Below are 22,918 nucleotides of genomic sequence, written 5' to 3'. Positions count from 1 at the left end.
CCCTTTGCGAGACACCACGGCCACCCTGCCACCCCACTCTACAGCTCTTTTTTTAAAGATTTATTTATTTATTTATGAGAGAGAGAGAGAGAGAGAGAGAGAGGCAGAGACCCGGGAGGAGGGAGAAGCAGGCTCCATGCAGCGAGCCCCATAGGGGACTGGATCCCGGGACCCCTGGGTCACGCCCTGGGCCCAAGGCAGGCGCCAAACCGCTGAGCCCGGGGACCCCGCTCCACAGCTGCTGAGGTTCATAGGAATCAGGCCAGTTTGATGGGGAGGGGCTGGGGGGTCGGAGGCCCCGTGTCCCAGGCGCCCCAGGCCGTGGGTGCCCCTCGGCCCCGCAGGGGGTCCTGGGGCCGTCGGTGGGTGCCCGCGTCCCGGGGCGTCGAGCCTGCAGCTGGGGGGGCGCGTGGCCCAAGGCGGGGGGGTCTGCTGCTCCCGGGGGCGGGCGGGGACCCCACAGCCCCCGCGGGGCGATGCCTTCCTCTTTAGGAAATCCCGCTCCGGGCGGGGGGGGGGGGGGGGGGGGGGGGGGGGGGGGGGGGAGGGGAAGGGGGAGGGGGAGGGGCGCCCCGACGGCCGGGCTCCCGGGGCCGCGAGGGCGTGGGGCCGCGGGTGGGGCCGCCCCGCGCCGGGACCCCCGCCCCCCCGCCCCGCCCCCGCCGGGACCCCCGCCCCCCCGCCCCGCCCCGCCCCGCCCCGCCCCCGGGAGGGCCCAGGGCCGCGCAGGCTCCTCCCCGCGCTGAGTCGGCGGCGGCGGAGGCTCGGGCGGCCGCTCGGTCCGGGCCGGAGCGCGCAGGCGATGCGGGGCGCGGGGCTCCCCGAGGGCGCGGCCGGGGCGCGAGGTCCCCGCGGGCGCCCGGCCCCGCCGCTGCCGCCGCTGCTGCTGCTGCTGCTCCTGCTGCCGCCACCGCCCCGGGCCGCGGGCTTCAACCTGGACGCGCAGGCCCCCGCCGTGCTCTCGGGGCCGCCGCGCTCCTTCTTCGGCTTCGCCGTGGACTTCTACCGGCCGGGGGCGCGCGGGTGAGCTCGGGCCGCGGGCAGGGGCGCGGAGGGCAGGGCAGGGCAGGGGCCACGGTGCAGCGGGCGGGGGCTCGGGGCCGGACTCCCCTCGCCTCCCCTGTACTCCTCTCCTCTCCCCTCCTCTCTACTTTGCTCCCCTCGGCTCCCCTCGGCTCCCCTCCCCTCCTCTCCCCTCCTCTCCTCTCCCCTTGGCTCCCCTGGGCTCCCCTCCTCTCCTCTCTCCTCTCTGCTCCTCTCCCCTCCTCTCCTCTCCCCTCCTCTCCTCTCTACTTTGCTCCCCTGTACTCCCCTGGGCTCCCCTCCCATCCTCTCCCCTCCTCTCCTCTCCCCTGTACTCCCCTGGGCTCCCCTCCTCTCTCCTCTCTGCTCCTCTCCCCTCCTCTCCTCTCCCCTTGGCTCCCCTCCTCTCCTCTCCCCTCCTCTCCTCTCTACTTTGCTCCCCTGTACTCCCCTGGGCTCCCCTCCTCTCTCCTCTCTGCTCCTCTCCCCTCCTCTCCTCTCCCCTCCTCTCCTCTCTACTTTGCTCCCCTGTACTCCCCTGGGCTCCCCTCCTCTCCTCTCTCCTCTCTGCTCCGCTCCCCTCCTCTCCCCTCCTCTCCTCTCTCCTTGGCTCCCCTGGGCTCCCCTCCCCTCCTCTCCCCTCCTCTCCTCTCCCCTTGGCTCCCCTGGGCTCCCCTCTCCTCCTCCCCCCTCCTCTCCTCTCTCCTCTCTGCTCCCCTCCCCCCTCCACTCCGGCGCCCCGGGACCCGCAGGGGGAGGGCTCCATCCCGGCAGCTCGGGACCCTGAGCCCTGAGCCTGGACCGGCCCGGGGGCGCAGGCGGCTGGGCCAAGGGCGGGCCTCGGACGTGCCGGGAGGGGCGAGCGCGTGGAGGGGCCGCCCCCCTTCGTGCTGCTCCGGGGAGGAAGAGAAATGCCGATTTCCTGTCGGCTGTCGGACTCCGGGCCGGGGTCGGAAGCGGGGGCGCCGGGGCTCGGGACCTGGGGGACCTGGGGGACCTGGGGGCCGGGGCGCAGCACAGGGGGTCGGTCCCGGTCTGGGCACCTGGAAAGCGGGAGCCCGCAGACCCGGCCCCGGCCCTGGAACAAGGGGGTTTGTTAAACGTGGGGCCCAGGGAGCAGGAGGGACAGTGGTGGCTCCCGCTGCCAGGTCCCCACCCTCCAGTGGCCAGAAACCACCCCCCTCCGTCCCCAACGCCACCCCGACCCCTGGGCCCCGGCCCTCCACGGGACCTCGGTCACACTGAGCTGTTTTGTACCTGGTGCAGCGAACCGCTCTCTACTCTACTTTCTTTAAATTTCTGGAGAAGTTTTGGTTACTGTAGCTCACTTAGTGGGGGTGCGTGTGTGCAAATTTCTCCTTTGTCTGGAGATGGCAAAAAAGAAAGATGGTTAGGCCCCAGCTGTTGGTTCTGCGCTATTCAAGGTCCCCACCCAACCCCCACCCCACCCCCCTGGCCTCCTGCCCAAACCCCATTGCATCACCCTGGCCTGGAGCCTCTGCCAGGCCTGGCCTCCCCCAGGCCCCTCACACTGCTTACCACAACCCTAATGGAGCAGGGAAGAGGGAGGCAGGGAGGGGATGCGGTCCTCCCCCACGTGGGGACAAGTCCAGTGGTCTGGCCCTTAACCCTCCTCGTGGTCCACCCCCACGCCCACCCCCACCTCGCTAAAGTGTCATCTCCCCTTTACAAGACTCCTGTACAACATCTGGACTTTCACACACTCCCGTTCCCGAGGTGTCTGTCTGGCTGCTGGCCCGGTCCTACAGTCCCCACAGCAGCCTTCTCACCCCAACCCCTCCCCTTCTGCTCATCTCCCCTCCGAGAGAACCCAGGTGTCCGGCCTGCAGCCCTCCCCTCTCATTTCCCCCCACAGTACACCCTTAGAGTAGGACCCGGAACCATCCACTTCCCCGGGACCGCAGCTGGGCCTTCAGCCCCTCGCTACCCACCAGGGACAAATACAGCTCCTGACCCGGGACCTGGGCCTTCGCCGGAGAGGGCGAGCCTCAGGGCTCCCGTTGGCCCTGCCACACCTCTCACAGGGACACTGAAGGGGCATCAAAGGGCCCGAGAGGGGTTACCTGGTAGGAAAGGGTCACGCTGCGAGTCCCACAGTGCCGGGAGTGCGTCCTGGCCCCACCGCTCCTTCCTTGTGTGACCTGGGGCGACTTACCTTCCCTCTGCATTTCACGGTGTTTTCAAGAAAATCAGACACCTCGTCTACGAGGCTGCCTGAGGACTTAGGGAGACAGTGCACCCCCAGAAGGCACCTGGTCCGCAGGCAGAGGGTGATCAGTACGGGGGAGGCATGAGTTTTACCAGCCAGCTGTTTCCAGTTTCTGGGTGTCTCCTCCCGGGGTATCACCTGGTTCTTTGCCTACTTTCCCCCCACTTCTTTCTTGCTTCTAGTATTTGCTTATAGCACCGATAGTAATGGTCCCTCACATTCCTTAGCACCGTCACATCAATTTTTCCATTGGATTGTTAACAAAAATTCTTGCATTTGACATAGCAAACACTACTGTCCCGTTACATGCATATATATATATACTGAAACTTCAGGAATCGTAGAAATTGGCTTGGGACTGTTCAGGGGCACCCATCATTTTATGGGGGAGAATCCAGAGCTTGGAGAGAGGTGCTGTGGCCCAGGCCACCAGCTGGAAGGGCGCCCCGTCTTAGCCCAGCTCCTCATTCTCCTCGGGCACTGGCGCTGCCACAGGTGGGTGCAACTCTTCCTCGCCAGCCCGCCGGGCACATCTCTTGAGAATACACTGGGGGGGTCTAGATGTCCTCGTCAGGCCTGGCCAGGGCTGCCGGAAGGCCTGCAGGAGCTGGGTCCCGGGCCACTCGCTTCCCCCCACCCCCGACCTTGCCAGGCCAACAGAGTCAAACAGTAACCGTGTATTGAACAGGAACTTGGTTAATCAGAAGCCTGGCTGGGGAGATAGTAGAGGGGAGACAAGGGGGTAAGTTGGCAACAGCGTAGACCAAAACGTTGGCCGAGGAAGGAAGATTCTTAGCTTCCGGTTCTTATTTCGGGAAGGATTCTGAGTGACCTTGGACATGTTGCTTAACGTCTCTGGGACTTGGTTTTCCCATCTGTAAAATGAGAACATGGGACTAGGTCTGTAGATTCTTTTTTTTTTTTAGTTAAAATTTTTTCTTTATTTCCTTTATTTTTGTTTAAAACAAATGATATCCTACCAGGGCATTGTCTATACAACGGGGAAAAGAGCTTGCTCTGAAAGAAGATGAGGAGGTGGGTCAGGACCAAGCCAGCCTCCCCGGACTCCATGTGGCCGGCCTGGGGCATCTACATGACAGGCTGCAAAGCAGCAGCTCCCTGTGGTGCCTCAGAGCCTGGCGGGCTGGGCTGTGGCTCTAGGAGCCAACCCTAGAACTTCGGGGATCCGAGGCTTCAAAAGAAATTGAGGCGGTTATTTCTTTCCCTGAACTCTACATGTTAGAAGAGTGTATCTGCCAAACTGCATTTAGTGAGGAATAGTTAATTCCCTTTTCCTGGTTCTTATCAACTAGAAGGTGGACCAAGAAGACGCCATCGCTGCCAGTCAGAGCTTCTGACCAGTATGTGATAACCGGCTTCCCCCAAAGTTGATTGAATTTTGGCCAAAAGCAAATGCACTTGAGGTTCTGATTTAGCCCAGCCACCTTATCAGGTCAAGGCATGATTCCGATTAGGCTTTCCGAAATATTGCAAATAGCCTAAGACCGTCCCCTGGTCCATTGGTACCTTGGTGGCCCCAAGAGGGCCCAACTGCTGCAGGAATTAGGAAGCAAGGACTGGGAGTGGAGGATAAGCTGCCCAGCCTGGCTACTCTGACCCCAGGCACCGGGCGGGGCGCTGGTTATTGGGATGGAGGGGCCACTGCACCCACAGGCACACGTCAGGGTGGGGGGCGGGGGTCTGGGTCTGTGTCCCTTGCCCGCAGGCCAGGCCTCCTGAACTGCCGGGGCCACAGTGTCTGCGCCCGGCCCCAAGCCTGGGGGCTTCAGAGGCTTTGTAAAGCCTCTCACCTTCCGCCCCTGGCCAACCCCAGGCTGCTTCCTCATGCCATCTGGGGGCGCTCAGGCTGGCGTCCTCATCAAGAGCAGGGGCTTTGGGAAAACTGGGAGTGGGAGCGGGGTCCCTTGGCCGCCGCCCTGTGCCCTCCCGCACCTGGACTCTCCTTCCTCACCTGGAGGGGGGGGCGGGGGGGCCGCCCCAGGGCGTCCCGAGCTGGCGCCAACCCCGAGGGCCCTTCCCTGGGGCTGCGCCTCCTGACGGGGCCGGGTGGCCCGCAAGCCTCTGCCCCACCGCCCCAGTCCCGGCCTTCCAAGCAGCCCCCCCTGGTGTGATGGCTGAGTGGGAGGGGTGGGGCCGCGGGTGGGAGACAAACGGAGAAGTGAGAGGTTGGAAACAGACAGGAAGCCACAGGCAGTAAACATTTCCTGTCCCCAGGGTAACCAGGGGCGCTCCCCACCCCCTTCCCTCCAGGAACTCTCCCTCTCTGGCCCCCTCCTGTCCTCCGGACCCTGCCTTCGCCCCCCTCCCTCCTCAGCCTCCGGCCCCCCCGCCCACCCCTCGCCCCCCACTTCCACCCCGCCGCCCCACTGCCCCGGCGTCCCGTATCCCCATCCCCTATTCCTCTAAGCCCCCCGCCGCCCGCCGCACCTGGCCCCCTGGCTCCGGGGCCCTCCACCATTAGGCACTCGCGCTCTCTCCGGGAAGGAGGGTCGGGAACATTCCCGAATACCAGGGAAGCCATGGTACGAGGCCTGTGGAAAGCTGAGAGAGGCCAGAAGCCAGTAGAGATGGAAAAGCCCGAGATCTGACATCAAGAGAGAGAGGACGGGGGAAGCCAAGACAAAGAAAGCGAGTGGTCCTGGGCCAGAGGGACAGTGAGAAGCTGTGCCAGAGGCAGGCCGGGAGGAGAGCGCAGGCCCGCGGGCAGGGCCCGGCCCAGGCTGCCAGGTGCGGTGCTGGGGGACACCGAGCCGGAGCCGAGCACAGGGCTCATGGCTGCCCAGGGGCGACAGGGGCGTCGACGGGGGGGGGGGGGGGGGGGGGTGCAGAGCCGAAGGCAGGAAAGCTTGCCCAGGACCTTAACCGGGCCCAGCCAGGCCGTAGGCGCCCCAGCAAAGGCAGCTTCCTCCTCAAGGTCTCGGGGCCCCCGTTTCAGAGCCGAGACCCCCGTAGAGCAAGATCTGGCGTCAGACTCCTGGGGATGGTGTGTAGGAGGGGGCTTTAGGGGCCGAGCAGGAACCTGGCGAAGACGAGGACGTCCACCCCAAGAGCCCAGGGCAGGCAGGCCCGGGCCCAGGGGAGTGTGTCCTCGCCGCCCTCCGCGCTCCTCTCGCCACTTCTGCACACTGATTTCCAGGACTCACATTTTCCTGCTACACGCCCCAAGCCGGGCAGTCGGACGCCTGGGTCCTGGCCCGGAGAAGGGCTTTGGCTTGGAACGGGAGGGCAGAGGCTACGTGAGCGGACCCCGCAGCTCGGAGGCTGCGTGTCCCGTCCTGCAGACCACCGGGAGATGGGGAGGCGGGGGCCCAGGCTCTCTGGCCCCTGTTCCCTTCCCAGAGCGGACTCTGGTTCCCCGTCTCTCGCGACCGGGGAGGGGGGGTGCTTGTGTTAGTGACAGCGGCACATGGGGACCGCCTGACTCCAGCCCGGGCCTCTGGCATCTGTGGCATCTCCTGAGATATAAATACAACAGGGGGCATCCACCCCACCCCCGGCCAGCCCCGGGCCCAGCAGCGGGGGAGCCGGAGGGGAGCTGGGAGTCACTGTGTCCTTTCCCTCCGCAGGGTCAGCGTGCTGGTGGGCGCGCCCAAGGCTAACACCAGCCAGCCGGGGGTGCTGCAGGGGGGTGCCGTCTACCTCTGCCCCTGGGGCGCCGGCCGGGGCCACTGCACACCCATTGAATTTGACAGTAAAGGTAACCCCCGTGGGCAGGAGGGGACGCCCGGAGGGGACGCCCGGGGGGCCGAGCGAGGCTGGAGCCCACCCTGCCGGGCCGCGTGTCCCACTCGGGCTGCAGCTCCGCCTGGTGCAGGCTCCTCAGCGCGGCCCGGCCCAGCCCAGGAGGGCGGCGTGATTCAGAAACATGTGGCTCTCATTTCCCCTGAATCACCCACAGCTCGGGGAGGCCGGGCGGCACACAGACAAAGGCAGGGAGAGTCACAGGCTTTGCAGTTGGTCCCGCCGGGCGCTAAGCGACGGTGCTGGGAGCTCGGTCCCCGCACACGCGGCCTGCATGGGACGGAGGCCCAGGGAGGCCCAGGGAGGCGGACAGACAGACGGGAGCGCCGGCCAGCACTTCGGGCACTGGCTCACTGCTGTGAGGCTTGCGCACCTCCACGGCTCGGCCCTGCCCCGGGCGAGGTATGGGCCCATTTCATAGGTGAGGAAGCAGAGGTGACTCGCCCGGGGTCCTGCAGCCAGTGTACGGGGGAGCAGGGACGCGAACAGTACAGCTCCAGAGATGACAACCAAGACCGAGTGAGGAGACAAAAAGAGGAGAGCTGTTTTTTTAAGATTTTATTTATTTTTTTACAAGAGACACACAGAGAGAGAGAGAGAGAGAGAGGCAGAGACAGAGGCAGAGGGAGAAGCAGGCTCCATGCAGGGAGCCCGACGTGGGACTCGATCCCGGGACCCCAGGATCACGCCCTGAGCTGAAGACAGATGCTCAACTACTTAGCCACCCGGGCTGCCCAAAAAGAGGAGAGATTTTTTTAAAAAAGAGAGAGAGAGACAATGGTGTGGGCAGGGAGAGCAGGAAACTGACTTTTTTTAGCAGACAGATTAAATCAAAGGAAAGGAAAAAACCACCCCATGGAGGGCAGAGATAGAGCCTGGAGAGACAGCCCCGAGATGTGAGAAAGGCCTAGAAAGGGGATGGAGCAAGGTGCCATAGAGGCACAGGCCCAGGTACAGAGAAGTGCAGCCAGGACCACCCTGACCTGGGATGGCCTTCCCAGCCCCACCTGCCTCCACATACCTGCAAGCACCAGGCCTGGGCCATGAGGCTGGAGCACCAGGGAAGGCAGCCCCAGAAGCCCAGGTTCCCAGCGCTTGCGTGTGTGCGTGCATGTGTGTGTACAGGTGCATGTGTGCAGGTGCCTGTGTGCATGTGTGGGTGTGTGTGTGCAGGTGCCTGTGTGCAGGTATGTGCAGGTGCCTGTGTGCATGTGTGGGTGTGTGTGCATGTGTGGGTGTGGGTGTGTGTGTGCAGGTGCATGTGTGCAGGTGTGTGCGTGCACATGCGCGTGTCTAGGGGAGGGCTGAGTCAGGCTCCGCAAAGCAGACGCTGAAGCCCCTTCCCCAGTCCCCCCAGTGAGTCCCGGGGCTCAGGGCTTGCAAGCGCCCGGGCGCCCCGAGCGCTTGGCCAGCCCCGGCCCAGCGCGACCCCTTCTCCCGTTGAAGGCTCTCGGGTCCTGGAGTCGTCGGTGTCCAGCCCGGACGGGGAGGAGCCTGTGGAGTACAAGTCCTTGCAGTGGTTCGGAGCGACGGTTCGAGCCCACGGCTCCTCCATCCTGGTGAGGGCCCGGGGCGTGGGCAGGGGTTGAACGCGGTGGGGCTGTGGAGGCGAGAAGCCCGGGCTGACCTGGAGCGCCCCCCCGGGCCCCGCCAGGCCTGTGCGCCCCTGTATAGCTGGCGCACGGAGAAGGAGCCGCTGAGCGATCCCGTGGGCACCTGCTACCTCTCCACGGACAATTTCACCCGAATTCTGGAGTACGCACCTTGCCGCTCAGGTAGGGCAGGAGGGGGCACCGACGCCCGCCTCCCCTCCATCACCCCCCCCAGTTGGCCTTCCTGACCGCTGCCTGGTCCGGGGCGGCCCCCTCTCGGGTTCCCGTCGCCCCTCGTCCCCTCACGCGAGGCCCATCTGTGCTGGGCTCCTCGCCACCACCCTCTCCCCCCACAGACTTCAGCTGGGCCGCGGGACAGGGCTACTGCCAAGGGGGCTTCAGTGCGGAGTTCACCAAGGTGAGGGGGCGGTCGGGGGTGCGGGGCTGCGGGCGGTGGCGTCACGGGGCACCAGCACCACACGCGGACCCTGTTCTTCCCCCACAGACCGGACGTGTGGTCCTGGGTGGGCCAGGGAGCTACTTCTGGCAAGGTGAGTCCCTCCCGGGCGCTCGCACGGCCCTGGCACATGGCCTGCCACCCGCCCCCTGCCCGACGTCCCGCCCTTCCCTCGTCTGCCCGGCCGATTCTCCTCTCCCTTTCCTGAGAAGCGTTCCCCGTCCCCGCCGCCCCCCACGGCTTCCCTCCCCGGACCCCTCCCCGCCGCGTCCAACTCCTCGTCCCCTTCCCCAGGCCAGATCCTGTCTGCCACGCAGGAGCAGATCGCAGAGTCCTATTACCCCGAGTATCTGATCAACCTGGTTCAGGGGCAGCTGCAGACCCGCCAGGCCAGCTCCATCTACGACGACAGCTACCTGGGTGAGCGAGCCGGGGGGCACCTCGGGGGAGCCCCTCAGGACCCCCGGCCTCTCCCCTCCCGCTCAGGCGCCCCGGGCCCTGGGCCGCAGTCGTGTGCAGGCTGCCTTGGAGGCCGGGCGGGGGGACGGAGCCGAGGGGGGGGGCGCACGGCACAGGGGCCCCACGGGGACACTCACGTCCACCACCCTGTCCCCCAGGGTACTCTGTGGCGGTGGGCGAGTTCAGCGGTGACGACACGGAGGGTGAGTGTGCGCCCGGGCGGGCCAGGGGACGGATGCGTGGGCCGCGGGAGCCGAGTTGTCATCACCCCCCCACCCCCCCACCCTGCCCCCGGCCAGCCCACAGCTTTCTCTTCTCTCTGCAGACTTTGTCGCTGGCGTGCCCAAGGGGAACCTCACCTACGGTTACGTAAGCCTCAGCTTGACCCGCCCTGCCCTCCCCTCCCCTCCCCTGGCTCAGCTCCAAGGGCCCCGCACGGCAGGGGGAGAGGGTGAGGGCTCCGGGGGGAGCACTGGGGACGGATCAGTGTCCTGACCCCTGGCCCGCTTCGTCCCACGAGCCCTGCAGCCGGCCGAGCCTCTCTGAGCCCACCTCCCCTCCGTGTAATGGGCTAATAATGGTCGTGAGCTCTCGATGCCCCTGCAAGGATGAGGCGAGGTCACGGCCGAGCGCCCGGTGGACTCCGGGGCACCTGGCGGTTATTAGGCTGCGGCGGGTGTCGGGAGAGCACAGATGGGGGTGGCGTGGGGCTCGCTCCCGCCGCAGCGTTCACGGAGGCAGGTGAGGGGCGGGCAGGGAGGCTCCCAGGGGCCTCTGACGGGGCGCGGCCCGGGGCGCAGGGGCCAGGGACCTGCCGCTCAGGGATCCCACCCGGCGACAGGCTCACGGGGCCGGGGGACGCCGTGCACCTTCGCCACGTGAGAGGCCGAGGCCCTGCAACCCGGCAAGGGCTCTCGGGTCACCCACGGGGTGCAGATCGGGCCTGGCCTGGTCGGAAGCCGTCGCCCCGCGGAGTGGCCAGGGTAGGGCGGCGTAAGGGAGGGGTAGCTGCTTTTAGGGCCGGAGCGTCAGAGAAGGTTCTCTGAGGGATCCGTGCAGAGGAGGCGAGGGGGCCTCCGTGACGGGAGCGTGAAATCACAGAAGAAAAGGAAAAGAAAGTCGGGCCATTGTGGCAACTCAGGGGCTGATTGAGGATGAGGAGAATGCGGAAAGGTCGAGGGAGAACAAAGAGGTTGGGCCGGATTCCCCGGGGCCCCGGAGGAGCCGCCAAGACGTTGGGAATCTGGGCCCCGGCGCCGGGGTTTCCAGGCCGGGGTGTCCCTGGCGGACGTGCTCGGGGCCGTGGGCCTGTCTGAAGTGACTGTCCCTGCCCGCCGCGCACCGAGCCCGCCGTCAGACTCCGGGCACAGCAAGGGACAGACCCAAGTGCCGCCCCCGCTGACCTCACGTCCTAGGGGGTGGACGTGGACATAGAACATCGTCAGGGCTTGGTCAGTGATTCGGAGAAAACCAGTGGGAGCTCCGTGGCCTAGAAGTGGGGACGTGAAAGCAAAGTCAGGAGGGAGTCGGGAGACGAGTGGCCGAGGCCTAGCAGGTGCCCCCCGGGGTCCCGTGCCCACGTGCCCATGTGCCCTCCACCCGTGGGACGGCCTGGGGGTCCAGGACCAATGGGTGCGTCTCATCCTCCCCAGGTCACCATCCTCAATGGCTCGGACATCCGGTCCCTCTACAACTTCTCAGGAGAACAGGTGAGGACGCCCCCACACCACCCAGCAGGCCTGCGGCCAGCCCATGGGCCCGGCCCAGCCTCCGGCCTGCCCCCGCTGTCCCTGCTGATCCCGTCGATCGAGCCCCGAGTCCTGACCTAGTGCTGCCCTCTGTCTGCCCCCACCCGCCTCAGATGGCCTCCTACTTCGGCTACGCGGTGGCTGCCACAGACACCAACGGGGACGGGTGAGCAGCGGGAGAGGGGCCCCCGCGACGCCCTTCCCAGGTCCACGGCTGAAAAGTGGGAGTGGGGCAGAAACACGCAAGGAGGGTTCTCCTCCAGGCTTTGTGTCTGGATTCTCCTCCGGTGCCTGCCTTCGCCTTGCTCAGGAGCAAGGAGGGCGCGGAGAGCCAAAGACCTCAAGGCTTTGCACCCGAGCGGGAGGGAGCGTGGGACGCGGGACGCCCAGGATTTCCCGGCAGGGGGACTGGGGAGGGGAGGTGGCAAGGCAGGGTACCCGGATGCCTGGGTTTTCCTCCTACCCGCAGGCTGGACGACTTGCTGGTGGGGGCACCTCTGCTCATGGAGCGGACGGCTGACGGGCGGCCTCAGGAGGTGGGCAGGGTCTACATCTACCTGCAGCACCCAGCTGGCATGGACCCCACACCCACCCTGACCCTCACTGGCCAAGATGAATTTGGCCGATTTGGCAGCTCCTTGACGCCCCTGGGGGACCTGGACCAGGACGGCTACAACGGTGAGTGCCACGGGCCCAAGGAGCCGACGAGGGGTCTGGAGCCTGCGGCAGAAGGAACCTGGGGAGACGGTGGCTAAGAGACCCAGCCCCCCAGTGACCCCTGCAAGGAGGGGTGTAAACCTTCATCCCAGTGTCTCGGTCTTGGGACTTGAAGAGATTGGAAAACTGGGAACGACAGACGGGGAGGAAGAGGATCCTGGGCCCGGGGACCTGGTGGCGGAGACCCAGACCCCTGCCTTCCCGGCCTCCTGACGGGGTGTGGTGTGTCTTGCAGACGTCGCCGTCGGAGCGCCCTTTGGCGGAGAGACCCAGCAGGGAGTGGTGCTTATCTTCCCCGGGGGCCCCGGGGGGCCGGGCTCTCAGCCGTCCCAGGTTCTGCTGCCCCTGTGGGCAGCCGGCCACACGCCACACTTCTTCGGCTCAGCGCTTCGAGGAGGCCGAGACCTGGACGGCAACGGATACCCGGGTGAGTGGTGGCGGAGACCCTGCACCTTAGAACTGCAAGTCGCAGGCCCCCGCCCTCCGGTGCACCGCCCTGAGCTCCTGGGGACCGCTCGAGAACAGGCCACCGCCCGCCTGCCCTGACGTGGGCCGCCCTTGAGCAAGACTCTAGAAGAGGGTTAGGAAGGAAGGATCTGGATGCGGCGCTTGCCCTAAGGGGTAGTGTCTTGACTCCTTGCAGATCTGATTGTGGGCTCCTTCGGTGTGGACAAGGCTGTGGTGTACAGGTATGGATCCCGGGGGGCGGCCTGGGGCAGTGGGGACGGGGCATCTCTCAGTAGGGCTGGGGCTGGGAAAGGGCCCAAAGGACACCGGCCCCCTGGGGCTGGGGCATCGGCGTCCTGCGCCCAGATCCCAGAGACCAGTCCTAGTCCTACTGACGCCGTATCCACTCTTGGCAGGGGTCGCCCCATTGTGTCTACCAGCGCCTCCCTCACCATCTTCCCCGCCATGTTCAACCCCGAGGAGCGCAGCTGCAGCTTGGAGGGGAACCCCGTGGCCTGGTGAGCTGGGGCCCGGGAGATGCCAGAATGAGTCTGAAATGCCTCCGTGCGTGCCTGGGAGTGGGCGGAGAAGCCAGGGCTGGGAGGGGCCGAGTGCGGGCGTCCCCGTCGGGGGGTTTGGGAGGTAGGTGGGGGACGGGGGCCTGTTCACGGCAGACACCACCTTTCCCCTCGGTCTGCCTCCAGCATCAACCTCAGCTTCTGCCTCAACGCTTCCGGGAAGCACGTTCCTGATTCCATCGGTGAGGGAGTCGCCCTGAATGTCTGAGGCCTTGGGGTAGGGGCCGGGGGGCGGGCACTTGGGCAGCCCCCTTGTCCCTGAACACGTGAGCAAGGGCAGGTTCTCCGACCACGCGTTCCGGCCGCAGGCTTCACGGTGGAGCTCCAGCTGGACTGGCAGAAGCAGAAGGGGGGCGTTCGGCGGGCACTGTTCCTGGCCTCCAGACAGGCGACCCTGACCCAGACCCTCCTCATCCAGAACGGGGCTCGGGAGGACTGCAGAGAGATGAAGGTCTACCTCAGGGTACGGAGCGGCCGGGGAGGCTGTCCCGCAGAGCCGGGGCCCCTCTTGGGGAAAAAAAGGAGATCAGGAGACTCCAGTGAGAGGCTTGGGACTCTGGGGGCTGAAGAGGGGGGCCCTTCTGCCCGAGGACCTGGGAACCAGGCTCAGAAGCCAACAGAATGGGCAGATCTGGACACCCGGCTTCCTGAGGGCGCCGCGGGACAGAGGTGGGAGAGGCTCAGGAGCAGAGCCAAGTGCCCAGCGTCCCCTGACACCGCGAGCCCTGTCCCCCCACCCCAGAACGAGTCCGAGTTCCGCGACAAGCTGTCCCCGATTCACATCGCCCTCAACTTCTCCCTGGACCCCCGAGCCCCCGTGGACGCCCATGGCCTCCGGCCAGTCTTGCATTATCAGAGCAAGAGCCGCATAGAAGACAAGGTGAGGAGAGAGGGGAGGCGAGACGGGGGAGAGTGAGCCCTGGGCACCGGGGCCGGGCCCTGGAGGGGGAGCCTTCAGCGCAGGTGGAGGTCCGAACCCCCCCCCAAGGCTGTCCTGCTCCCCAGGCTCAGATCTTGCTGGACTGTGGAGAAGACAACATCTGCGTGCCGGACCTGCAGCTGGAAGTGTTCGGGTGAGTGAAGGCCCCGCGGGCTGGGGGGTCCCGGGTGCCGCGGGCTCACACGGGACGGGCGGGTGGGGCTGGGAAGCACCTGGCACCTGAGAACACAGAGTAGGGACATGCTAGCAAGCCGTGTGACCTCAGGAAGTCACCGGTTCTCGTGTGCGTAGCGGGGGTGACGGGGGAGATAGCAGCAGCTTCCCCGCCCTTCGGGGGGACCGGGGGGACCGTCCCGTGGAGCATCGGGCTGGTGCTGGCCGGGCAGCCGGAGCTCAGAGATGGTTTCTGTTGTTACTATGCTGCCGTCGGGCTGACGCGCTGTCCCGGCTGGGGGATTCGTTTCCCAGAGTGTCCCTCACCCCGTGCTTCCCCTCCAGGGACCAGAACCGCGTGTACCTGGGCGACAAGAACTCCCTGAACCTGACTTTCCATGCCCAGAACGTGGGTGAGGGCGGCGCCTATGAGGCCGAGCTGCGGGTCACGGCCCCTCCAGAGGCCGAGTACTCAGGACTCGTCAGAAACCCGGGGGTGAGAGGGGGCTCCGGGCCGTGGCTGGGGACGGGGCCTGCTGCGGGGCACCCACACCTGACTCTACCCCCCCGCCCCACCTCCAGAACTTCTCCAGCCTGAGCTGTGACTACTTTGCGGTGAACCAGAGCCGCCTGCTGGTGTGTGACCTGGGCAACCCCATGAAGGCCGGAGCGAATGTAAGTCCGGCCCGGGAGGGAGGATCCGGGAGGGCAGGGGCCCACCTGTCCAGAGCGCGGCTGTGGCGTAGGGGAGGGGGCTGGAATCGGGGTGAGGCCAGCGCCCAGGCCAACGGGGCCCACGGTCCCCTCTCCTCGCACCGCAGATCTGGGGTGGCCTCCGGTTCACGGTCCCTCATCTCCGGGACACGAAGAAAACCATCCAGTTCGACTTCCAGATTCTCAGGTAGGGGGGGGTGGGCTGGGCGCGTGGGGCATCTCCCGCTGGGCGCCAGCAGCGCCTCAGTCTCCCCTCCGCGCCCTCGCCCCGCAGCAAGAATCTCAACAACTCCCAAAGCGAAGTGGTTTCCTTCCCGCTCTCGGTGGAGGCTTCCGCCCAGGTCTCCCTTAACGGGTAAGCGCCCGGGCGAGCTGGGGCCTTGCGGGGCGGGAGGCGGCCCTGGGGAAGGTGCAGGAAGGAGCCCGTCCACCACCCTCTGCACCACCCTCCTCCGCAGGGTCTCCAAGCCCGAGGCAGTGCTCTTCCCAGCGAGCGACTGGCGTCCCCGAGAGCAGCCTCAGGAGGAGGGAGACGTGGGCCCTGCTGTGCAGCACGTCTATGAGGTCAGGGGTGCTGGCGAGCAGCGGGAACAGAGGGCCGAGGCCAGAGCGCATGAAGGGAGAGAAGGGCCTTTATGGTGACCGGTGCTCGGACCAGAGGGAGGGCCTGAAAGGAGAGGGGGGACGGGCAAAGAGCTGGGCAGGGTCCCCCGGAGACACAGCCCAGGGAGAGACCAGGCAGTTGAGTGACCTGAGAGGGAGGGTAGATGCCCTTCGGGGCTGTGGCCGCTGAGGACTTCATCTCTGCCTCTCCATGTCCTTTCACTTCCGAGCTGGGAGACGTGCGGCAGGGGGAGTGGGCCGCGGCCACCCAGGTCTCAGGAGGGCAATCTCAGGGTGATTGCGTCCCCCTCTCCTCAGCTCATCAACCAGGGCCCCAGCTCCATCAGCCGGGGTGTGCTGGAGCTCAGCTGTCCCCGGGCCCTGGAGGGTCAGCAGCTTCTCTACGTGACCAGGGTTGCAGGCCTCGGCAACTGCACCAGCAGTCACCCCCCCAACCCAGAGAGCCTGGAGGTGAGAGGCCCGGAGACTGGCCTGGGCAGGGGTGGGACCGGGGCTGGGGAGGTCGCTGGGGGCCTGGAAGGGCGGCAGCCTCCTCGGGGCTGTGGGAGGGAAAGGCCCTTGGATGCACGGCCCCAGGTACCCTTCCCTTCCGTCCGGGCCAGGCGTGCCGCTGGGGCCCACCTCTGCAGGCCTGTGTCCCTGGACCCTAAGGCCTGCTCCAACGTTTGTTTACTCACGGGCAACATTTAATTAAACGAGGGTCTACGCGGCACACTGATGCGGGCTTCGGAAACGCCTCGCCAAGCTAACCAAGTCCCCGCTCTCGTGGAGCTCACACGTCATGTCGAGGATCGTAGACAGTTAAAACTGGAAAGGGAGGGGCCCCCGGGTAGCTCAGGGGCTAAGCGTCTGCCTCCAGCTGGGGTCGTGATCCCGGGGCCCTCGGGTGGGGCCCGAGCCCCAGTCAGGCTCCGTGCTCAGCGGGCGGTCTCCCACGTGCACGTGCGCACTCTCTCTCACATAAAGATCTGGACCATTTGAAAGACTAAAATGAAATAAAGTTGAAAAGGGCAAAAGGCAGTGAAAGGGATCGAAGCGCAGCGCTGACACGCAGGGCCTGGGGAGCCGGAGACTGAGTTGGATCATGGGGGAAAGCCCGGCGAGGAGGTAACAGGTGCACCGAAGCCCCGGGACACGATGCCGCTGCCCGCGGAGACCCGGAGAAGAGCGTCCCCAGCGGAGAGGACAGGGCAAAGGCCCGCAGGCAGGGACGGGAGCGTAGTTCTCCACGGACACGTCTTGCAAACTCCGAGGACCCAGTTTAGTCGCGTCCTTGTTGGGCACCAAGCTTGGTGCCTCGCCCTCAGAGCGGGCGCGACGGACACGAGCACAGGCCGAGAGGCGGGAACAGGCTAAGGTGCTCTGGCCCCGGGCGACGGCCGACTGGGTGCCGACTCGTGCCCCACGCGGGGGGCCAGGCGGCTCACGGTCTCTTCCTCCTCCAGTTGGATCCGGAGGGTCCCCAGCACCACCGGCTACAAAGACGGGAAGCGCCAGGCCGGGGCCCGGGCTCCTCGGGACCTCAGATCCTGGTAAGTCCTGCTGGGACGCGGGTCCTCAGAGGCACGGGAAGGGCACACCTCAGGGCACACCTCGGGTCCAAGCCTCTTCTCCCCCCCCCCAGAAATGCCCCGAGGCCGAGTGCTTCAGGCTGCGCTGTGAGCTGGGGCCGCTGCACCGCCAGGAGAGCCGAAGTCTGCAGCTGCATTTCCGAGTCTGGGCCAAGACCTTCCTGCAAGTGAGGGAGCCTTACCTTGACCTTACCCCAACCCTTGACCTCCGGGCCAGCCCCACGAACCCCCCTTCCCTGCTCCCCTGCCACCTGGCCACCTCCTTTGGCGCAGGGACCGGGCCCTGCAGCTCCCGCAGCTCCTGCAGCTCCTGCAGCTCGGCTCCCTCGCCCTCCGTAGCCAGGGCTGCGTGTCCTTTGTGCCACCTAGTGACCACGCTGGGAGTGACAGCCTCCCCCTCCAGGCCCACTCGGAGGGAGACCTGGAGGGAGACCAGCATGCAGAGAAGGCTGAAAACTGCAGGAAGAGGAGTCCGCAGTGGAGAGGCGAGGAGGAGACGGAGGAAAGAGAAAGAGCCGAGCTGTCACTTACTGAGCAGACGCCGTGGGCCTGCGTGCTGGGCCCACATTAACGGCTCCAAAAAAAAATTGTTATTGAACGTGTAGCCGCCTGATTGCACGTCACCTAGTTATGTGTACTTAATCACACATTCGTTATCTCACGTAAGGATCGCGGATATTCAGGAGAGAATGAGTGCAAGATAGGGAAAGGTCACGGCCTGAGCCAGATCACGGGAGCCCTCTGTCCTCTCGATCCCGAGGGGCTGCCCTGAGCACCTGTTCCCCACCCACAGCGGGAGCACCAGCCGTTCAGCCTGCAGTGCGAAGCTGTGTACGAAGCCCTGAGGATGCCCTACCGGATCCTGCCCCAGCAGCTTCCCCGAAGGGAACTTCAGGTGAACCTGGGCCGGAGGTCTGGGCCACGGAAGCTAGGGCTCGGAGTCCTGGGCCTGGCCCTGGGACTGGGACGTGTGGGGCTGGCCTTGCTATGGTTAAAAAAAACCTTTACTGAGCATTCCTATGTGCCAGGGCCCGTGCTAGGTCCTGGGGACAGAACAATAAGCAAGGTAAACAGTGTCTTCACTCCTGGAGCTCACAGTCTAGCAGGCAATGAGAACACAGTGTGACAAGTGCCAGGATATTTATGGGAACACATCAGAGGGACACTTAAAGTCAGCCTTGCAGGGCCAGAAAAGGCGGCCTGGGAGAAGCGGTGTTTCGGCTCAGACCTGAAGAATAAATAGGAACCAGCAGGCTAATCAGTCAGGGAAGGTGCCTTCTCCGGGGAGAGGGAGTCAGCAGGTGTGAAGACCCAAAGGGGAGAGATGATAATGCCCATTTTAGGAATTTAGACTTTGAAGTCCAGAGTTCTGTTAGCTCCACACGGGAGGTGCAATGGCAAGTGGGAGCCAAGGGTAGGGTGAGGCGAACTAGTGGCTTTCCAGTGACCTCTCCTGATTCGCCCCGTAGGTGGCCACAGCTGTGCAGTGGACCAAGGCGGAAGGCAGCCACGGCGTCCCGCTGTGGATCATTATCCTAGCCATCCTCGCTGGCCTCCTGCTCCTAGGGCTGCTCATCTATATCCTCTACAAGGTCAGCCACGTCCCGTCCCACCTGTGACTTGGCCACTCCCTCATCAGGCTCTGCCCTGGACCCAAGGTCGTCCCAAGCGTCCTTTTTTTTTTTTTTTAAGATTTATTTATTTATTTATTTATTTATGATAGACATAGAGAGAGAGAGAGGCAGAGACACAGGAGGAGGGAGAAGCAGGCTCCATGCAGGAGCCTGACATGGGACTCGATCCCGGGACTCCAGGATCTGGCCCTGGGCTGCAGACGGCGCTACACCGCTGCGCCACCGGGGCTGCCCCTGTCCCAAGCGTCCATTGCCAGACCAGTCCTCCAGCCACACGGCCCCTCTCTGCCCTGGCCGCAGGCACACCGTCCTGATCCGGCCTGGGGGATCCTTCCCCCACCTCCTACAGCCTCTGGCTTAGAACGAGTCTCTTGACTCAAGCTGGTAAATTGGCCTGTGCTTGCAAAATCTGTGCCACTCACGCGTGGCAAATAGGTGGCATTTGTGCTCCCCCTTCCTCCAGGAGCTAATGGCGGCCATCACGCATTGGCCATCCCCTGGAAGTGGCCTCAGAAGCCCTCTCGAGAGGCGGCCACAACCAGGCAATCAGACCTAGAACTTGAATTCAAAGCTGTTTGCCGTCCCCGGCCTGCCTGGGGGCAGGCCTGCAGCACTGATGGAAGAGCCCCTTGTGCCAAAGGCGCTCCCAGCTCCGGCCCTCCTGGCGCAGTGGACAGGATGGAGGCCCCTGCTGCACAACGGGGAGATTGGAAGCACTAGGGTCCTCTTCGTTTCCTCTCGGGATAAGATCTGGGGAGAGGTGGAGGCCAGGATATCTAAACTGTCCCTCCTTATCCCCTCATTAGCTCGGATTCTTCAAACGCTCCCTCCCATACGGCACCGCCATGGAAAAAGCTCAACTCAAGCCACCTGCCACCTCTGATGCCTGACCCCTCCCGAACCCAGACTCCCAATCCTCAAGGCCCAGTCCCCCCACCCTCAGTCTACTGACAGGGAGGGGGCTGGGCACTTCCTGAAGGTGCTGAGGGCCAGGGAGAAGCTCCTCTCCCAGCCTAGAGACATACTTGAAGGGCCAGAGCCGGGAGGCGAGGAGCTGGGGATCCCCTCCCCCCATGCACTGTGAAGGACCCTCGTTTACACACGCCCTCCTCATGGATAAGGGAACTCAGATCCAGGGACAGAGGCCCCAGCCTCCCTGTAGCCTTTGCATTTTGGAGAAAGTTTCCTGAAAACAACTTGGAACCAGACCTGGGGAATCCGATCCCAGTTCTCTGGGCCAGATGTGCCACCAGGACTTCCTGTCCAGCTCCAGCCTGCAAAGATCTATCCTCAGTCTTGCCAGAGATCCACGGGAAGCCCCCAGCTAAGAACCTGGAACCTGGGGAGTGAGACCTGGAAACTCTGGACAGCCCCCACCCCGGTGGGCCAACAAGGAACACTAACCGTGGATGGTGCCCCAGGCCCAGCTCAGGACAGATCCCAAACAAGGATCACGCTGGCTCAGAACCAGCTCCAAGAGGACTCAGAACTCTAACGGGGCCAGATCGAACCTGGGGCCCGGGGTTGATCTGGGACCCAGACTCAGACGTTGGTAACCTAACCAGGCAGATCCAGGACTACATCTGAGCCTGTTCCAGACCTGGGCCTGGAGGCCCGATCCACCTCTGACTCGGGAGAAGTCAGGAATTGCCCAGGACCCTGAAGGGGCCACGATGGTAACAGATCTGGAACCTCAGCCTGGCCAGATGCAGGCCCTCCCCGTCCCCCAGAAAGAGGGAAGCCCACTGTCCTGGGCCTGCAGGATTTGGGTCCTGCCCACTAGCTGCACTGACGCTGCCCCTTTCTCCCTGCCCAACTTCCCCTCACCTCAGCTCCGGACATCCGGGACTTATTTAAACTCTGTTGCAAGTGCAATAAACCCGGCCCGGTGCCCCCACTGACCAGAGCTGGAACTTGTGTCCTACCCTATTATTTCCAAACCCATCCTGGAACCAGATGGCTTGATGTGTAGGAAATGTCTGTCTTTCGCAGCTTCCTTCCTTGGGATGGGGAGTATGACCCTCCCTCGGGAACTCTGGATCTACCTTTTGGGTTCCCTTCTCTTAGGTGATGAGATGATGGAAGGGGTGGAAGGAGGCCTTGATTCCTCCCGCCTGTCACCCGGCCCCTCCAGATCTGGTTCCCGGCACCCCCCAGAGAGAAGAAAAAGGATCCCTTCTCTTTGGGTTTGAGCATTAAGGGGAAAAATGCAAAGCAGGAGGTCCACGTTGAAGATGGGGGGAAAACAGTCCCGACCACTCACCTGGGCTTCTCTAAATCCGAATAATGAAACGGCGTGAGGGAAAAGGCCCCAAAATGGAATTAGAAGAAAGCCAGTTAGGGTTTCGTTTTGTCTTGTTTTTACTACTTCTTGTGTGCTGGTAGGTAGAGAGGGTCTTTGTTCACGAGTTTACATACATTATCTCATTTAACTTCTCTGTCAAGGATCCCATGAGGCAGGTGCAATTAACCCCATTTCCTCGGGGGAAAGTGGAGGTCCCGAGGGGTTATGTAACTTGCCCAAGGTCACCCGGTGAGCGCCAGAGCAGGGCTCGGTCCAGCCTTGTCTGACGGTGACAGCCTGGTGATAACCAGCACGCCAGGCCTTAGGCCCTGGGAGAGGAGTCCAAGTGAGGGAGCCCCGCGGGGCCTCTGTCTTTTCAAGGCGGGTCTCTCCCAAGGCCAGGGAGGAAGGCCAGGGGGCCTGAAATTCTGGATTCTCCGAGGCAAACAGGGCCCTGTCGCGCTAGGCCAGGAATCAGCCACCGGAGGGCAGCACAGCCACAGATTTATGGGAATTTGGGGCGGGAGCGCCTGGAGTCCATCTCCCCCCTGCGCCCCATCACCCAGGCTGCTCTTACTCACTTAGGCTTCCGCCCAGCAGCGCCTGCATCACCTTAAAAATACCTCTCCTGAGAGCTGGAGGCTGCTGCACGCTCCAGCCTGTGACTTCCTGATAATCCTGTGCCTCAGGACTTCCTTCCAGAACCTATAAGTGAAGAGGGACTGATAAGGAGGCAGAGACCTAGTGAGGCCAGGAGCCCCCCGGTACTTGCACGGATGGCAGGCGATGCAGGAGGCACTGGGAACCCTCAAGGAAGATCTGTCCCTCTGCTGGGGCGGGAGGAGACTGGCGGCCAGACCCAGGCCCCGGGGCCCAGAGCCGAGGTGCCCTCGCCGAGGTGGGGGGGCAGGAGGAAATGAGGAGGGGAAGTGAGCCAGTACCGGGTGCTGTCACGGGCGTGTCTGGGTAGTGCCTGTGCCTCTGGGTCTCAAAGTGGCAGGGTCGCTCCGGAGGGTACGCGGGACAGAAGGGAATTCCTGGGGCTCAGACCTGGCCCGCAGTTGCATCTAGTCCCGGCCTCCTGCCCCTGACCGGGACTCTCGGGCTGCCCGCTGTTTCCCTTGCACACCTCCCGGCCCCTCCAGAGGATGTCTGCCTCGCGTCCCGCGTCCGAGACGATCCCGAGACGAGCCGTCCAGGGGGGCGGGAAGGCCGGGAAGGCCGGGGGCTGGAAGGCCTGAGCCCTCTCCTCGCCTGTTGGTGCGCCGAAGGGAAGGAGGCCCAGGGAAGGGAGCAGAGCAGCTGGGGGTGCGGGGAGGGGGAGGGGGCTCAGGAGAGGCAGCTGGCAGGCGGGAAGCTGATCTGGGGGTCTCAAGTTTCTTGACATCAATTAGAGCAACCGGCCTGGGCTCATTAGTAGCCCGGGGTGCAGGGCTCATCAATAATGAATGCACCCTGCACACTGCCCCCCCCCCCCCCCCCCCGGCTGCCTGCAAGGTCACCCCGCCCTCCAGCCAGCTGCCTCACCTGGGTGAGTTCAGCAACCCCTCTTCTGGGACCTCCCTAACTCAGAGTCCCGGGGGCAGTGTGGGAGGGTGGACAACACGGAGGCCAAAGGGGTCTCTATCACCCATCAACCACGCCTGATGCTGACTCTTGTTTGTTCCAGTCCACCAAGAAGGGGAAAGAATGGGGGGGGGGTGCAGGAGGATGGACGACAGGGCCTGGGAGAAGCAGGCTTTGTGATAGAGGGTTGAGGCTGGAGCTAGAGTAAGAGGACTCCCTCTGGTTGGCTGCGAGACCCTCCGACCTCTCCCAAGGCCAGATCTGGGCAGCAGGGCCCTGAGGTCTGTGGGCCGCCGGGTCAGAACCAGACCAAGGCATCCCCCCGCCCCCCCCAGCAATCTCTTGCCCTTAAGCTGAACATCCTTTCTTCAAACCAGATCAGTGAGGTGAAGGCAAGAGACTGCCGAAGTCCAGAATCG

General features: G+C 64.5%; 1 protein-coding gene across 1 annotated transcript; it reads left to right on the top strand.

The window, feature by feature from the left end:
* The first annotated feature begins 669 nt into the window (after window positions 1-669).
* ITGA5 (integrin subunit alpha 5) lies at window positions 670-20,555 on the top strand. Its single transcript, XM_041735971.1, has 30 exons — window positions 670-1,023; window positions 6,841-6,971; window positions 8,462-8,574; window positions 8,670-8,790; window positions 8,964-9,025; window positions 9,113-9,158; window positions 9,359-9,484; window positions 9,682-9,726; window positions 9,849-9,892; window positions 11,176-11,232; window positions 11,385-11,437; window positions 11,741-11,949; window positions 12,224-12,415; window positions 12,632-12,677; window positions 12,852-12,953; window positions 13,140-13,195; window positions 13,322-13,476; window positions 13,756-13,893; window positions 14,019-14,086; window positions 14,452-14,602; window positions 14,689-14,781; window positions 14,928-15,007; window positions 15,095-15,175; window positions 15,279-15,384; window positions 15,742-15,894; window positions 16,890-16,976; window positions 17,069-17,182; window positions 17,809-17,910; window positions 18,485-18,607; window positions 19,456-20,555. The coding sequence occupies exons 1-30, from the start codon at window positions 803-805 to the stop codon at window positions 19,537-19,539; spliced, it is 3,159 nt and encodes a 1,052-aa protein (XP_041591905.1). The 5' UTR covers window positions 670-802; the 3' UTR covers window positions 19,540-20,555.
* The last annotated feature ends 2,363 nt before the right edge of the window (window positions 20,556-22,918 follow it).

The sequence above is a fragment of the Vulpes lagopus genome, chromosome 21 (genome assembly GCF_018345385.1).
Source record: "Vulpes lagopus strain Blue_001 chromosome 21, ASM1834538v1, whole genome shotgun sequence".
NCBI classification, from domain to species: Eukaryota; Metazoa; Chordata; class Mammalia; order Carnivora; family Canidae; genus Vulpes; species Vulpes lagopus.
Note: the sequence above shows the minus strand (reverse complement) of the source record. Positions and strands in the feature narration are given on the sequence as shown.

Excerpts from the sequence above, each read along its gene's own strand:
- ITGA5 (XM_041735971.1), top strand. The coding sequence starts at position 803 with ATGCGGGGCGCGGGGCTCCCCGAGGGCGCGGCCGGGGCGCGAGGTCCC. Across the intron at positions 9,485-9,681 it reads CTACGACGACAGCTACCTGG|GGTACTCTGTGGCGGTGGGC; the intron begins GTGAGCGAGCCG and ends CCTGTCCCCCAG. Across the intron at positions 9,727-9,848 it reads CAGCGGTGACGACACGGAGG|ACTTTGTCGCTGGCGTGCCC; the intron begins GTGAGTGTGCGC and ends TTCTCTCTGCAG.